Below are 13,934 nucleotides of genomic sequence, written 5' to 3' on the forward strand. Positions count from 1 at the left end.
CACATAATGGGCTAGTTTTTTGAGTTAGCATCTCCTCATGTACTTAAGTCCTAATAACTGGTGTCTTTCATTGAGAGTTGTGTCACGTAAAGATCTACCTATAGGTTAGATTAAGGTACATTACCGAATACTGATACGTGAGTGAAGACGCCAAAAGAGAAAAGGCTACCACCAAGTCAGTTCGATAGAGTGAAAGCCATCGTGGACGTCGACCCTTGAAGGGACGACAATGTTAGGAGTCCCGAGTAGAATAGTAAAATTCAATGTGATATTTAAGCCAGGAAGCTCTCCTACCTAATAGACTAGTTTTTGGTTGAGCCCTCATCATATACTTAAGTCCCAGCACAATTTCTTATCACTAACTTGATTTAATCTCATTTACTTTTATTAATTTCATTCGAGGATATTATGTAAAAACAAAAAACAACATAAACAATATATCAATCTAATGTAATAGAATATACAGTATCTCCAAAATTAATATTAAAGAAAGATCAAAGATTCAATTCCAAAAATCGACAATGTAGTTTCTTTTACTTTAACCTAACCTTCTTTATATATAAGAAAAACAACATAAGTCAACCATTGTAAACAGTGGACGCGCCGCATAGTGGAAGCAATGTTAGTGATCAACCCGTAATAGCCGGTGTAAAACATGGATGATGTTTCATACGACCTGATATCAAGGGTTTCCCGCGAAAAACGTCCGGTTACTGTGACACACTCAAAAAAACAATATTATTAGCTGCAATAAAAACAAACAATAACTACTCTTTCTCCTTACCCTCCCTTCTCTTCATAATTCTCTTCTCTTCAATTCTTATATACCAGAATTAATATAATAATATATTTTCTGAGTCATGTTTAGATATTTAGTTGAGAAGTAGGTGATAGTATTGGTGGTGCAATTTGACGCTAAATCTAGCATTTCTACCTATTAAAAGTAACAACGTTGTTAATTCTCAATACCAGCATGCATGTTTCTTTGTCACATGATCTTGTTTTATTCTACTTTTTTTCAATACCATCATGTTTCTTTATTCACAATATATAACATTATTTAACTTTAAAGGTGTCGTAGGTTTATACCTTTCTTTACATCCAATGGGTCATGTCATATTTAACCCTTCTTTTCTCTATCTTACACACCCTATTTTTTTCGAACAAGTTTCAACCATGAGAGCTATATTTTGCAGACAATGAGATTGATATGGTTCATGTCAAGCAGCAGCAAGTAAATCTAGAGTTGTTTTAAGATTAAGGTGGTTGATATAAAGAGAAAAAGCAATGACACTTGATAGGAGATTTGTTTTGGTGGGGATTAGAATTGATAGTTATAGCAGACATCTTCTAAACTGGGCTCTTTTCAAAGTTGCTGAACCTGGTGACTATGTTATTGCTGTTCATGTAGTTAAAAATCAAAGTAACTAACCAAGTTATTCAATCAATCACTTTTATTCTTATATATCTTACCTTATGTATTTTTAACCTTTGTTACAAAAATTTACTTTTGATGAAGATTATGTTCCCAAAAACAAGGCCCTTATAGCTGGCTATTTAGAGGTTTATGAAGGCCTATGTGATGTTAAGAAGGTACATAAACATTTCTACACCTTTCATTCATGGAATTGAGAAATTGTATCCATCCTTTTTATTTTGTCTGATTGGATTTCAGGTAGGTCTCATTGGTCAAGTCTTCACAGGAAGCTCTTTTAGAAGCATTCTTGTTAGAGAAGCAAAGAATCATGCTGCTATGGCTCTAGTGGTAGGGTATGTGGAGTTAATATATCTTTACTTGTTTTACTTTTTCTGATGAAAATTTCTAATATTGAATGCTTGTATTTGTCTTAAACACTGAAATGGTTGTTTTAATTTACAGGGGTAGAACTTCCACAGCCAAATATTGCTCCAAAAGACTGCCACCAAACACTAATGTTCTGGCCATCCAAGATTCAAGAATTGTCTTCAGGAGGTGCACCAATAACCAATTACCAGGTTTTGTATCTATGGAAACCGAGTCTTAGTCTTAAATGAATGCTTGGAAGAGTTTATACATATCTTATTTCAATAAGCTTGTCATATAGGCTTATGAAAGTAAGTTTTTTGGCTTATTTCAGAAAAGCTTATTGAATAAGCGCTTAAGTAATCACTCAAAGGCACCTTAATGTGTGATTGAAAATTTAAATTTCCAATGACAAAAGAAACTAGAATAAGGTTTGTTTTCATTTATCATAGGTGGTCTTATGCTGGATCCAAGACCAAGTTTAACAAGCATAGGAAACCTCAGAGATAGAGTAATCCAGTCTGAATCAGGTGACTCTGAGGTGGAGAGTGAGAAATCAACAAGCCAAAATACCATTGAATTGAAGGAGGAAGCATCTAACCGATTAGAGAGGCGAAAACTAAGGTCATCATCTATGTTTTCAGGTGATCCTTCTGACCAGAAGCTTGGTTGGCCTCTGCTCCGAAGAGCCAACTCGGAAATATCTTCAACTCATCATCATGCAAGGGACATGTCAGTAGTGCAATGGGTTATGAGCTTACCAGATCGGTCACCAAAGAAAAGTCTTCACTCATGTTCTTCCATTGAGGAAAATCCATCAGAAAGAGGCATCAGTGACATGGATGATGAGAGTTTTAAAACTTATGCACCTACATATTTTGTTGAAATACCAAAAGGACTAGAGGGAAAGTTAACTTTAAACTCACTCAATTGCAAGTGGTTCAACCTTGAGGTTCTTAAGTCCTGCACTAACCACTTCTCTTCAGGTTTTGGACCATGCTGCTTACACTGAATTTATGATTATGATCCTTTTGAGTTCATAAACTGTTGCATAAGTTTGTATTGTATATTTTCACTTCCGAACATAAATAAATGTAACCTTGTATTGCATTACAGAAAACTTGATTGGGAAAGGAGGTAGCAATCGCGTGTACAAAGGAGTTCTCTCTGATGGGAAGCTAATAGCAGTAAAAGTTTTGAAGTCAACAAAAGAAGCCTTGAAAGATTTTGCCATTGAGGTGGAAATAATATCCTCATTGAAGCACAAAAACATCACTTCTCTACTTGGTATTTGCATTGAGGACAATGCTTTAATATCTGTTTATGATTATTTCCCTAAAGGCAGCTTAGAGAAAAATCTACATGGTAAAGTTGCAGTGTGATTTTACTTTTTACCTATCATTTAATTTGCTGGAATATTGAATTTGTTTCGATATCGATTTATAAATGGATGTAGGAAAGAAGAACAAGGATGAATCCATCATGTCATGGGAAGTGAGATTTAATATAGCTGTTAGGATTGCTGAAGCACTGGATTACCTACACATGGAAACTTTGAAGCCTGTTATACATAGAGATATCAAGTCTTCAAACATTCTTCTTTCGCATGAGTTTGAGCCACAAGTAATCAAAATTTTGAAACTATTAGTTCAAAAAACAGAACATTTTGCAAATTGATACCATTATTAGCATTCAAAAGAAGTTAAACATTATGCAGAAAATTCATTATGTGACTAGTGATTGTTCTTATGCTGCAGTTATCTGATTTCGGACTCGCACTATGGGGACCAACAACTTCATCCTTTCTAACACAAGAAGATGTTGTAGGAACTTTTGGTTATATTGCTCCTGAATACTTCATGTATGGAAAGGTCAGTGACAAGATAGATGTCTATGCCTTTGGTGTGGTGCTGCTTGAACTAATATCAGGAAGAGAACCAATCAGTTCAGAACCTTGCAAGGGACAGGAAAACTTGGTCATGTGGGTAAGATCTAACCTCATTTAGAATGATTTGTTTTTTACTTGTGTTAATGATATAGAACATAGACCTATTGATTATTATAAACACTTCATTTTCAGGCAAAGCCAATAATGGAGAGTGGTAATGTTAAAGGCTTATTGGATCCAAATTTAGAAGTGAAGATTGATGAAGCTCAAATGCAAAGAATGGTTCTGGCTGCATCTCTATGCGTTACACGCGCCGCTAGGCTCCGTCCTAAACTGAACCAGGTAATAAATAGTTAAGATTTTTGTTATGTGTATATCAAAGTTACTGGAACAGATACACATGGAACTTTTTTCATCATAGTAAACACATCAAAGCTGATATATTTTAAGAACCTACTCTTAAAGTGTATCACTTTCATTGTGTACAGATACTAAGAATCTTAAAAGGAGATGAGAAAGTGGAATATTTGTTCAACTCCTTGGAAAATGATTATGGCCATTCAGAAAATCAAGAAAGCATTGATGATGAAGTGTATCCAAATTCAAGTGCAGAGTTGCACTTGAGCTTGGCATTACTTGGTGTTGAAGATGATACTACATCATATAGCAGTAGAGATCACAGCAATAGTGAACACTCGAAAGAACAATGGAGCAGATCATCAAGTTTTCTTCAACTCTAACACCTATTGCTATATATTATTAGTTTATGTGTGTACATTGTATGGTTGCATTATAATAAAGGACAAAAAACAGAAATATAGAGTGTTGCACCCTTTAATGAGGTGGTTTGTATATTTCTTTTCAAGTTATCTTACCAATAAAATAAATGGTTTTGCTTGGGTTTATTCTAATCCATTGTAGATTGGGGTGATGTGTGTGATGTATTATTATTGGTGCAAATAACATTATTCTGAGCTTATTTTCTTTGACAAGGGTATGTTATAGGTAGCCAGGTAGGTATTACTATGAGTGAGACTAATTCATAAGCAACCACTGTCGCGGGTAGAAGGCCCTAGTCATAATTGTTTGATTTTTTTTTTTGGATATCCTTCGCCTTTTTAGATAAGGAACTAATTTGTTTCAGAATTTGTAGTTGGCCCTCCTTTTATAGTTGTACCTCTCGAGAATCTTACCATCAACTTTAAAGATCAAATGAGACCTTACATTACTAGACCAACATTATGTTTGTATAATTGTTTGATTTGAACTACTTTCAACATAAGAATACCATGTCAGAATAACAAATCAAGCTTTGGAAAATGACTGCTAATAAAAAGTATGTAAATAAATGGTGATGATGCATGGACGATTCCCTCTATGAGTGGCCATTATAATTCTAAAAAGAGAAATAGACATCTCCAAGTGAATCCCATACTATTATAGGAAATTTGTCTAGTAGTTCAGAACATTATTTAGTTTATATTTTAAATTAACAAAATTGACCAAAATAATTTAATTATTAAACCTCAAAAACTTACATCACTTATTTGAACAAAATAATAGTTAAAGAAACTAAAAATTCCTATTGTGAAAACTCTGATGAATTAGGTGATCCGATCGCTAATTAGACTTAAAAACGATTCTGATTTATAGTGTTAACTAAACGAAGACTGAACAGTTTTAAACCGATTTGAATTGAAAAAGATCTAATATGAAAGTAGGGTTTCATAAGATTGCTAAATAGTAACCTTTAATAGGAAAGTTGACATCAAATGTAATCCCCATAAAGTAGATTTATGGATGTAAAGTATGGTCCCACAATGACGTGAGAGCATCGTAGGGTTCGAATAACATTATCGTAAATGAAGTTGTTGTCTGATTTTCAGTACGAGTACTATAAATTAAAATCAATTATTGTTTCAGTGGAATCGTGAGTTAGTGAGTGTGAAGTGTAAACACTAAACAGTGTTAAAAGAACAATTCCTGTCGCCGAGTCTCTCACCCTAATCGTTTCTATTCCTCCTGGTTCGTTCATTTTCATTTACGCTTTATTTCTTCTTTAATTCCCTTATCTTATTACATTGTTAGGGTTTCTTTTTCATCCTCAATTTCATTGAATTGTGTCAAAAATTTCCCTATGTTTTTCATCGTATCAACATCTTCCAATTACTTTAACTATCTGAAATATCTATCTCTGTTTGGTATTCTGTTTCATTGTTCTAATGTTCTTTATGCTTCTCGCACTACCTATGGATTCTTGATCAATTTCGCTTTTGGTGGTTTTATTGTTTTTTAATTCTCTCCAATTGCAATTCTAACTTTGAGATCACGTATTTTTTTTAACTAGGTTTGAGATCTTAGCACTCAGTTCGGGTTTAGAATTCTCTTGTAATGGAGGACGGCGAGCTTGATTTCTTGAACCAGGAAGTGTTTTCAAGTCCAAACATGGCTAATATTCCTAGCGGCGGTTCAATGGATAGTTTCTTTGATGAACTCTTCAAGGACAACATGCACGCTTGTAGTCACACTCACACTTGCAACCCTCCTGGCCCTGATTTTTTGCATACCCACACTTGTTACCATGTCCATACCAAAATTGTCCCTGCCCCGGGTGAAGACCAGGTTGCCACTGATGATACTGCTGAGTCTGCTGAAAAGAAGTCGAAAAAGCGTCCTGTGGGTAATCGCGAAGCAGTTCGCAAATACCGTGAGAAGAAAAAAGCTCGCACAGCATCTCTGGAGGATGAGGTTCTGAAACTAAGAGCTTTGAATCAGTACTTGATGAAGAAGCTGCAAGGTCAGGCTGCTTTAGAGGCAGAGGTTGCAAGGCTAAAGTGCTTGCTAGTTGACATGCGGGGAAGGATTGAAGGAGAAATTGGATCGTTTCCGTATCAGAAACCAGCTAATTCTGATCCGCCAATCCTGAACATTCCGGGTTCTTATGTGATGAACCCTTGTAACATGCAGTGTGATGACCAGGTGTATTGCCTTCAACCGGGAGCAGATGGGAAGGTGACAGAAGGTGTATCACTAAATGGGGAAGAATTTAATGGTTGTGAACTTGAGAATCTCCAGTGTGAGTTGGGGCTCAAGGATCTTCACGCTCATGGAGTTGGACAGACATTGCCTAATGTTTGTTCTTTTGCATCAAATAAAAGAAAAGGTAATACCTGATTACAATTCTCGGGTGGAATGTTTGAGTTGGTACTTGTGCTTCATTCATATTTATAGTTGATGCCATTTCAAATGCTGGTGCATGGTATCATCTGCCTATGCATCTTTGGTCATCGTGATCAAGTGATATTTGCTTGTCTCATTTTAGTTTTAGCTTTGAGAGAGAGTATTGGAGATTTTTGTTTGGGTTATAAATAGTAGGGATTAGGAAGTTCAGCATTCCTATGGTCACACACTCTGATACTCACTTGTTTTTTGTTATCGCACTCTACTTAAATGCTAAATTCTTAGTTGTTCTTATGTTCCAGTGCTGCAATTAGTTTGCAGTTTATATAGCATGATCTTTAACCTGTAATTTTTGCTGACCACTGGTACTAATATTGCAGAGTTCGTGTAATTTTGTAAGACAACTTAGTGGCTGATGCTTTGAGTCAGCAAATATTGTCATACTATGACAAAATATTCTCCAAGGTGGTTTAGGCAACTACAATCAAAAGATTCAAAGTTCAAGACAACTGTATTGAACACTTTTTCTAACTGTATGAAGAGTTAGGAGACTAAATTTTCTAGGAAAATTGTTGGTGATATATTTTTATGATTTCTAATCAATTAGTATTGAGTCTGGTTTGATGTCTTCAGGGCATCGAACTTGCATATTATCTCCTTATCTTTTGCAATGATCTAATGACTTTTTATTTATCAGGAGGATCGTGTGCAGCAAGAGCTGGTTGAAGAACCAATAAAATGTTGATTTTCATTGTTGCCATGGTAATACCTCCTTCCAATAATTCACTGGCTGTTGCAGCAGCTATCCATCAGGACTTCTTTCAAATTATCTTCCCTTTTGGGCCCACTGCTGCATTATTGGGTGTTCAAATGGCTGTTCTACTATGGAAGATGAGTTCTAGATCGATGTTTTAAAGGCATGATTGTAGCCAGCATAGCTAAAGGCCGCGACAGATTTAATGCTTTTCTATGCAATTAAATTTCCTGATTTATTTTATTATGTATGGACAAGTTAAACTGCCATCATAAATGTTTCTCTGCTGATTCAGTTTTAAATGTGCTATGTATTTAAGCTGTTATTTTCATTGTTTAATGGGGGGGATGTTTAAGTGGCAATTCATATTTTCTTAGCTCTGACAAATTTTGTTGTTGATGGATCACAGAACTTGGGGAAGATAGGGTTATGTTTCATCTTTCAGTACTTTACCCTTCTGAGTGAAACAATTAATTGGCTTGTCTCCTCTACAGAAAACAAGTTTTGATTTCTGTAATAAATAGCATCTTAGTGACCCTACTTTGGGTGTGGAGTGATTAATAAAACTCTGCATAAATATATATCTTTTATACTTAGAGTGCTGTTGTTCACAATAATCACAGCATATTGGGACTTCAAGATTAAGCAAAGCAATATCCACTTGTGTGTGTTCTAAAACATGTAGATTGGAATACCTTTCACTTCACCATTGTCATTACCATCCATTCTCTTTCTTCCCCAATTTCATCACCACAGCAACATAATTATGACCACACATGTCTAGTTCACATCCATCTATTGAGAAGTTGTAAAATGATGATTATTGATCGAAATTGATGAAACAAGGTTACCATACTGAGTAAATGATAAGTACTTATGATTTGTCAAATCAATGGACAACATATGATTTAGAGGATCCAAAAAGGAATTGACTTACTGCAAAACCCAAAGACAACACATACTTAGATGCAACAAGGAAAAATCGAATTAATCCAACAAGAAAACAATCTAAATATAAAATCAAACCAATTAATCATATAAAAATATATTGATTCAAATCCAAATACATATTACATCACTGGTTCAAATTCCATATACTCCAAAGAGTTTAGCTAGAGATGATTAAAGAGCCAAGGTAGAAGAAGTTACACATTCTAAGCATCCACTGGACTTACTTCAATTTGTTCTACCTGTGTAAAAACAACACAATAACAACTAGTAAACAATGAGAAATATCAATTGATAATGAGACAAAAAATTGCTTAAAAGACTAGGAGGAGAACTTACTTAGAAGTGCAGAAGCATAACAGTTCATTCCTTATTGCTTAATAAAGTAAAAAAATTTAGTACCGAACCTTAATAACATCATCATCTTGTGAGCTTTGTCCACTTATCTCACCTATGTCCTAGGAGCTTGGACCAGCAACATTAGCACCATGATCTTGTGAAGGCATAGTCATATTAGCTTGGAGCAGCTCATCATATAATTTCCTTTCCATTATAATCACCTCCTCACCATATTCTGGTTCATACCTTGCACCAGAAGCAATGTTAACAACATCTTCTGACATAGGCATAGCCATATTAGCTTTAACCAGCTTATCAAATAGTTGCCTTTGAATTATAATTGCCTCCTCGTCATATTCTGGTACATAATAGTTTACAGCAGCTACTTCTTCTCTCTGTCTCTGTTCCTCCTTTTCATCCTCATCCTTGTCGAGCTTTAATATTTTCTCTCCGATCCATCGCGACATAGACTCGCCCTCTTTGTCATCCTCGTCTTCGAGGTTAAACCCTGAGTCATTCCCTTCTCTTTGAGCTTGTCAGGAATGATTGGTTGCATTTGTGGATACTAATTTATGTAAATATAAGGAAAAGTAGTAAACCTGGAACCATAACATGCCCAATGTCTCAGCATTTAAGGAATTGCAGTGTCTTGTATTTACTTTCTGAACACTTGATTCTCTGGAATTTCCTCAAGCCTCATACACTCACTCACATCAAGACTTGTCAATGAAATAGACTCTTGAGTGCATGCTAGGAAGGATGCAAAATGGTTTGAAAACATTCTCCTTTTCCTCTGCACTTTCTTTTCCCATTGTGATGGACTGGAATATGGTTGTTTTATCACTCTTTACCCCTAAAACTAAGGAAAACGTCCTAGTTAAACTTGGTTTGAGAGAATGAAGTTGCACCCTCATTTTTTGCCATCACCGTATAGTAGCAGTAACACTAGAAGCAGAGAATGTGAAGTATATGTTTCACTCACTGAGTCCTTAATATGAAACTACATAATAATAATAATAATAATAAAGTATTTCCTCACATAATGAGATAATTTATCTCCTCCAACCACTAAAAGTATGATATGTGTATTATTTTGTTTAGTATAAGTAAATTCACGTGCTCTCAAATTTCTTGGAAGATTTCCAAGCATAATATAATAGTTTAGTAGGAAGGTGTGAAAGTGTATAGTGTATTAAGCGCAGATTTCAGAGCATAATAACGATAGTATATTATTAAGCATGCACACTTGTGACAGCATAATAGTGTAATTGTATTAAGCACAGTTCTCACAGTCTAATAGAGTATTTGTTACTGTGTTTGTCCACACGTGACATGTCCAACTGCTACAATTACGGGAGGAAAAGCATTCTTCTGTTTTCCGAAACAATAGTTTGAGACACCAAATCATTAGGAAGGATCTATGTCAGGGATCTTTTTCCGAAACGATAGTTTGAGACACCAAATCATTATCCTTATCTATAAGACTAGTGGTGTGGTTTGTTTAGATTTGGGTCCGGTAGTGTAGAAGAGACCAGCCACTTTGTTTATAGGTAAATATGAAACTTTTTCATTCATATACATATATCATTTAAGTACTATTTTATATTTAGTTATATTGGAGCAAAAATAATTTGCGATCGTTCAGCGGCTATCAAAATATTACTAAAAAATAAAGAATATAATATCTAACATACTTATGAGCTCATATGCCCATAAAATGTTTCTATTTATTGCTTATATTTAATGCATTTAGTAATAAAAATCTAAATTCAATATATAATAACATATTTCAATGTGAAATTTAAAACATGTTTTAAACATTCAACAAGTTATAACTCTTACATTATTTTGTAACTGTATAAGCTTTTTTTCGACCTTACCTATCAAACTCTTATTGCCTTCATCTCCCAAAATAATGTTGTATAACACTAGGGAATTTCGTGTTCTTTTGCCTTTTGATTTTTTCACACTAGGGATACACGCTTTCAGCCATTTTAGAATGCAATTTACATAATCAAAGTATTTCATTGTGCTTGCAAAATCACTTAACCATAAATAAATCCCTATAGATGATAGTTGAATCCATAATAATAGGACATTTTGTTTTGAAAATAAAGGAGAATAATTTGGTAAATTCTTAACATTATTAACAATACATGAATGGACATATTTTTGTTCACCAAACAAATCCATAAACAAGACAAAATATTGAGAAGCGTACGCTCCTTTTTTTGGCCAATAATAAATCATACTTTCAATTCAATCCATTTCCTTTTGAAATAATGAAACTGACAAAATCTCTGTGACTAGTGGACTACTCCTATTTCAATGCTTTATTATATTTTCAACCAAAACGCACCAATTCACATGTCTTAGTGAGTTTCTTATGACTTCATTGCTCTCTCTATCTCCACCACCCACTTGTAAATTCAATTTCGAATTCATTCAATTATTACCATTCCATTCATCAACAAAACTTACATACAAATATATATAATATGCATATTTTAGATATAAATATTTTTTTGTATTAATAATAAAATATTTAATCTATTGTCAAGATTTTATTAACTATCTCTACCTAGATACATTTTCATGATGTAAGTCTTTGTCTCCTTTTATTCATCAACTCCTCTCAAATCTCTGACCAGATAGTTTAGTCACAAAATCTGCATGCTTTACCTTGTTGCTTACTGCGTCCTACACCTACCATTTCTTTCTTTAATACCCATTATCAAAATATATATACATATAAATAAATAAAGTTACATAAAAGGTAAAATAGAAAACCGGAGAGAGGAAAAAACTCTACCGTGATAATATAAGAGTTTTTTATTTTGTTACTATATTATGCACTACTGATTTTTAGTAATTATTGACTTTTCAAAAAAAAATTAATAATACATTAACTAACTATGGATAAATTATACTAAAACTGTTTATTTCTTTCCAACTTTTTCAGCAAATAATTTAATAAGCACATATATAGAGACATAACATTATTTCATTTCACACCATCCATTATTCCATTATATATCATTATATCGATCACTACGAAACAGAAACAGCTACAAAGAAAGAACTATTACTATGATTTCATCATAATTCTAACCTTATATATCCCTCTCTCTACGTTTCACTATTCAACTTTGATTTTGAGGGGGGAAAGTCTTGCTTTTTGGCTTTGGTTTTAAGATCCTTATGGCCATTCAAGCTCAGTTTTACAACACCAATGATGGGTCTTATCCATTTTGTGACAATGGTTTTTATGTCTCTGGGCTCACAGATTCATGTTTCAATCACCAACAGATACATCATCAGCAGCTACAACAATTGCAACAACGTTTGCAACAGCCATGTAATGAGAGCCATAACAACCTTGTTGATCAAAATCTACTTGTTCATGATTCAAAACCTTTGAATCCTCCTACCTCTCTTTTTCAGTTTGAAGATATTGATCAGTACATCAGATTACAGGTTAGGGTTCTTAAATATAGGGTTATGTTTCTTATTTTCGGTTTTTCATGCTAAACTATAGTTTTTTCTTCAAGAATGTCCATTTTGATTATTACTTTACTTTATGGGGCAGAATGAGAAATTAAGATTTATGCTACAAGAGCAAGGAAAGCAACAAATAACAGCATTACTGAATAGAGTGGAATCTCATTCATTTAAACTCCTGAAGCAAAAAGATGAAGAGATTGCAAATGCTACGAAGAAAAGGGTGGAACTGGAAGATTTTACAAGAAGAATAGAAGCAGAAAATGAAGGGTGGCAAAAGATGGCTGAGGAAAACGAAGCAATGACATTATCTCTGTACAAAACATTGGAGGAAATGAAAGAAAAAGAAAATATGATTATGAGAGATGATGCAGAATCATGTTGTGAGGAAAGGAGAAGAGAAAAGGAAGAAGGAATAGTAGGAGAAAATAATAGAATAGGAGTTGAAATAATGGTTTGTAAAAGGTGTAATTATGGGAGGTCGTGCTTTTTGTTCCTTCCATGCAGGCACCTTTGTTCATGCAAAGATTGTGATGCTTTTCTTGAAGCTTGCCCTGTCTGCACAATGCCAAAGAAATTTAGTATTGAAACTTTAATTTAATTTTCTAAGCTCTTTTGATCTCATATGCTATCATAGACTCATCAGATTTGTTTACTGTTTCTATTTTCTAGCCTTAGCTAGTAGTTTTAAATGCTTTATTACTTTTGTTACACCTTTTGTGTATTTACATCTACTTGTACTTGTAAACAATACAAAAAGAATTTCCTATATATGACCCTGTCATCTTGGGTGGTTCTTATGAGTATAGATTCTCTTTGGTAATGGACCCCAATATGATGAGGGGAATATAAAGTTTTGAATTTTTTAATTAAAAACTAAAAAATCTAGAAGGGTTCAATCCATCCACACCAAAATTTATAATTCTTATGCTACTAAGTGTATCACATGGAAAAGATGAATCTAATTTGTGAGGATTATATTTGATGTTAACTTTGCTATTAAAAGGTTATTATTTAGTTTTATTATTTTGTTAAAAAAGTAAAGGATGATACTAAAAAAAAATGGAAACCTATAACACTATTGCGGTTTTATACAGAAAACACCAAATCCAATTGAATATGAGCTATAATAAGATTCTCGTAAACTCAAACCCTAATATACTCTCTCGTAATTGTAGGACCACATTACATCCGTAAATCCACGATGTGAGGATTGCACTTGATGTTAACTTTCTATTAAAAGGTCCACATCCAGTTTCATTATTTTGTTCAAAAAGTAAACTCAATACTAAAAAATGAAAACCTATAACACTATTGTGATTTTATAGAAAAAACACCAAATGAAATTGAATATGAGTCATTATGTGATTCTCATATACTCGAGCCATAATGTGATTCTCATACACTCTTAGCCTTGTTATGCTCTCTCATGATTGTAAATCCCATGTTGTGAGGATTATTTGTAGCTTATAGTATCCATTTACATATGTCCATTTAAGGATTCTCCTATTATGTTAAGTTGAAACCAAAGTCCATACTTG

At 33.8% G+C, this 13,934-nt stretch overlaps 3 protein-coding genes across 8 annotated transcripts; all 3 read left to right on the forward strand.

The window, feature by feature from the left end:
• On the forward strand, positions 925 to 4,576 carry LOC109325162 (serine/threonine-protein kinase CDG1-like). 4 transcript variants are annotated; one of them, XM_019557337.1, is made up of 11 exons: positions 925 to 943; positions 1,197 to 1,423; positions 1,520 to 1,593; positions 1,676 to 1,770; positions 1,880 to 1,995; positions 2,236 to 2,769; positions 2,900 to 3,148; positions 3,240 to 3,406; positions 3,541 to 3,768; positions 3,864 to 4,013; positions 4,160 to 4,576. In XM_019557337.1, the coding sequence occupies exons 2-11, from the start codon at positions 1,288 to 1,290 to the stop codon at positions 4,409 to 4,411; spliced, it is 2,001 nt and encodes a 666-aa protein (XP_019412882.1). In that variant the 5' UTR covers positions 925 to 943; positions 1,197 to 1,287; the 3' UTR covers positions 4,412 to 4,576. The 4 variants fall into 4 exon arrangements, with proteins under 4 accessions (XP_019412882.1, XP_019412881.1, XP_019412883.1 ...); XM_019557336.1 differs by lacking the exon at positions 925 to 943 and having other exon boundaries at positions 1,173 to 1,423; XM_019557338.1 differs by lacking the exon at positions 925 to 943 and having other exon boundaries at positions 1,173 to 1,423; positions 3,864 to 4,054; positions 4,126 to 4,235.
• On the forward strand, positions 5,584 to 7,930 carry LOC109325165 (basic leucine zipper 19-like). 3 transcript variants are annotated; one of them, XM_019557343.1, is made up of 3 exons: positions 5,584 to 5,696; positions 6,019 to 6,834; positions 7,549 to 7,930. In XM_019557343.1, exons 2-3 carry the CDS (start codon positions 6,063 to 6,065, stop codon positions 7,575 to 7,577), a joined length of 801 nt encoding a protein of 266 aa, XP_019412888.1. In that variant the 5' UTR covers positions 5,584 to 5,696; positions 6,019 to 6,062; the 3' UTR covers positions 7,578 to 7,930. The 3 variants fall into 3 exon arrangements, with proteins under 3 accessions (XP_019412888.1, XP_019412890.1, XP_019412889.1); XM_019557345.1 differs by lacking the exon at positions 7,549 to 7,930 and adding an exon at positions 7,232 to 7,257; XM_019557344.1 differs by lacking the exon at positions 5,584 to 5,696 and adding an exon at positions 5,786 to 5,872.
• On the forward strand, positions 11,841 to 13,010 carry LOC109325166 (probable BOI-related E3 ubiquitin-protein ligase 3). The gene is made up of 2 exons (XM_019557346.1): positions 11,841 to 12,369; positions 12,482 to 13,010. Exons 1-2 carry the CDS (start codon positions 12,094 to 12,096, stop codon positions 12,992 to 12,994), a joined length of 789 nt encoding a protein of 262 aa, XP_019412891.1. The 5' UTR covers positions 11,841 to 12,093; the 3' UTR covers positions 12,995 to 13,010.

The sequence above is a fragment of the Lupinus angustifolius genome, chromosome LG13, assembly GCF_001865875.1.
Source record: "Lupinus angustifolius cultivar Tanjil chromosome LG13, LupAngTanjil_v1.0, whole genome shotgun sequence".
Lineage (NCBI taxonomy): Eukaryota > Viridiplantae > Streptophyta > Magnoliopsida > Fabales > Fabaceae > Lupinus > Lupinus angustifolius.

What these genes read in the sequence shown, in the direction of transcription:
- LOC109325162 (XM_019557337.1), top strand. Translation starts at nt 1,288, where the DNA reads ATGACACTTGATAGGAGATTTGTTTTGGTGGGGATTAGAATTGATAGT. An exon ending in GCCTATGTGATGTTAAGAAG is followed by an intron (nt 1,594 to 1,675) that starts GTACATAAACAT and finishes ATTGGATTTCAG; the next exon opens with GTAGGTCTCATTGGTCAAGT. An exon ending in CGCATGAGTTTGAGCCACAA is followed by an intron (nt 3,407 to 3,540) that starts GTAATCAAAATT and finishes CTTATGCTGCAG; the next exon opens with TTATCTGATTTCGGACTCGC.
- LOC109325165 (XM_019557343.1), top strand. Translation starts at nt 6,063, where the DNA reads ATGGAGGACGGCGAGCTTGATTTCTTGAACCAGGAAGTGTTTTCAAGT. An exon ending in TGCATCAAATAAAAGAAAAG is followed by an intron (nt 6,835 to 7,548) that starts GTAATACCTGAT and finishes TTTATTTATCAG; the next exon opens with GAGGATCGTGTGCAGCAAGA.
- LOC109325166 (XM_019557346.1), top strand. Translation starts at nt 12,094, where the DNA reads ATGGCCATTCAAGCTCAGTTTTACAACACCAATGATGGGTCTTATCCA. An exon ending in ATCAGTACATCAGATTACAG is followed by an intron (nt 12,370 to 12,481) that starts GTTAGGGTTCTT and finishes TTTATGGGGCAG; the next exon opens with AATGAGAAATTAAGATTTAT.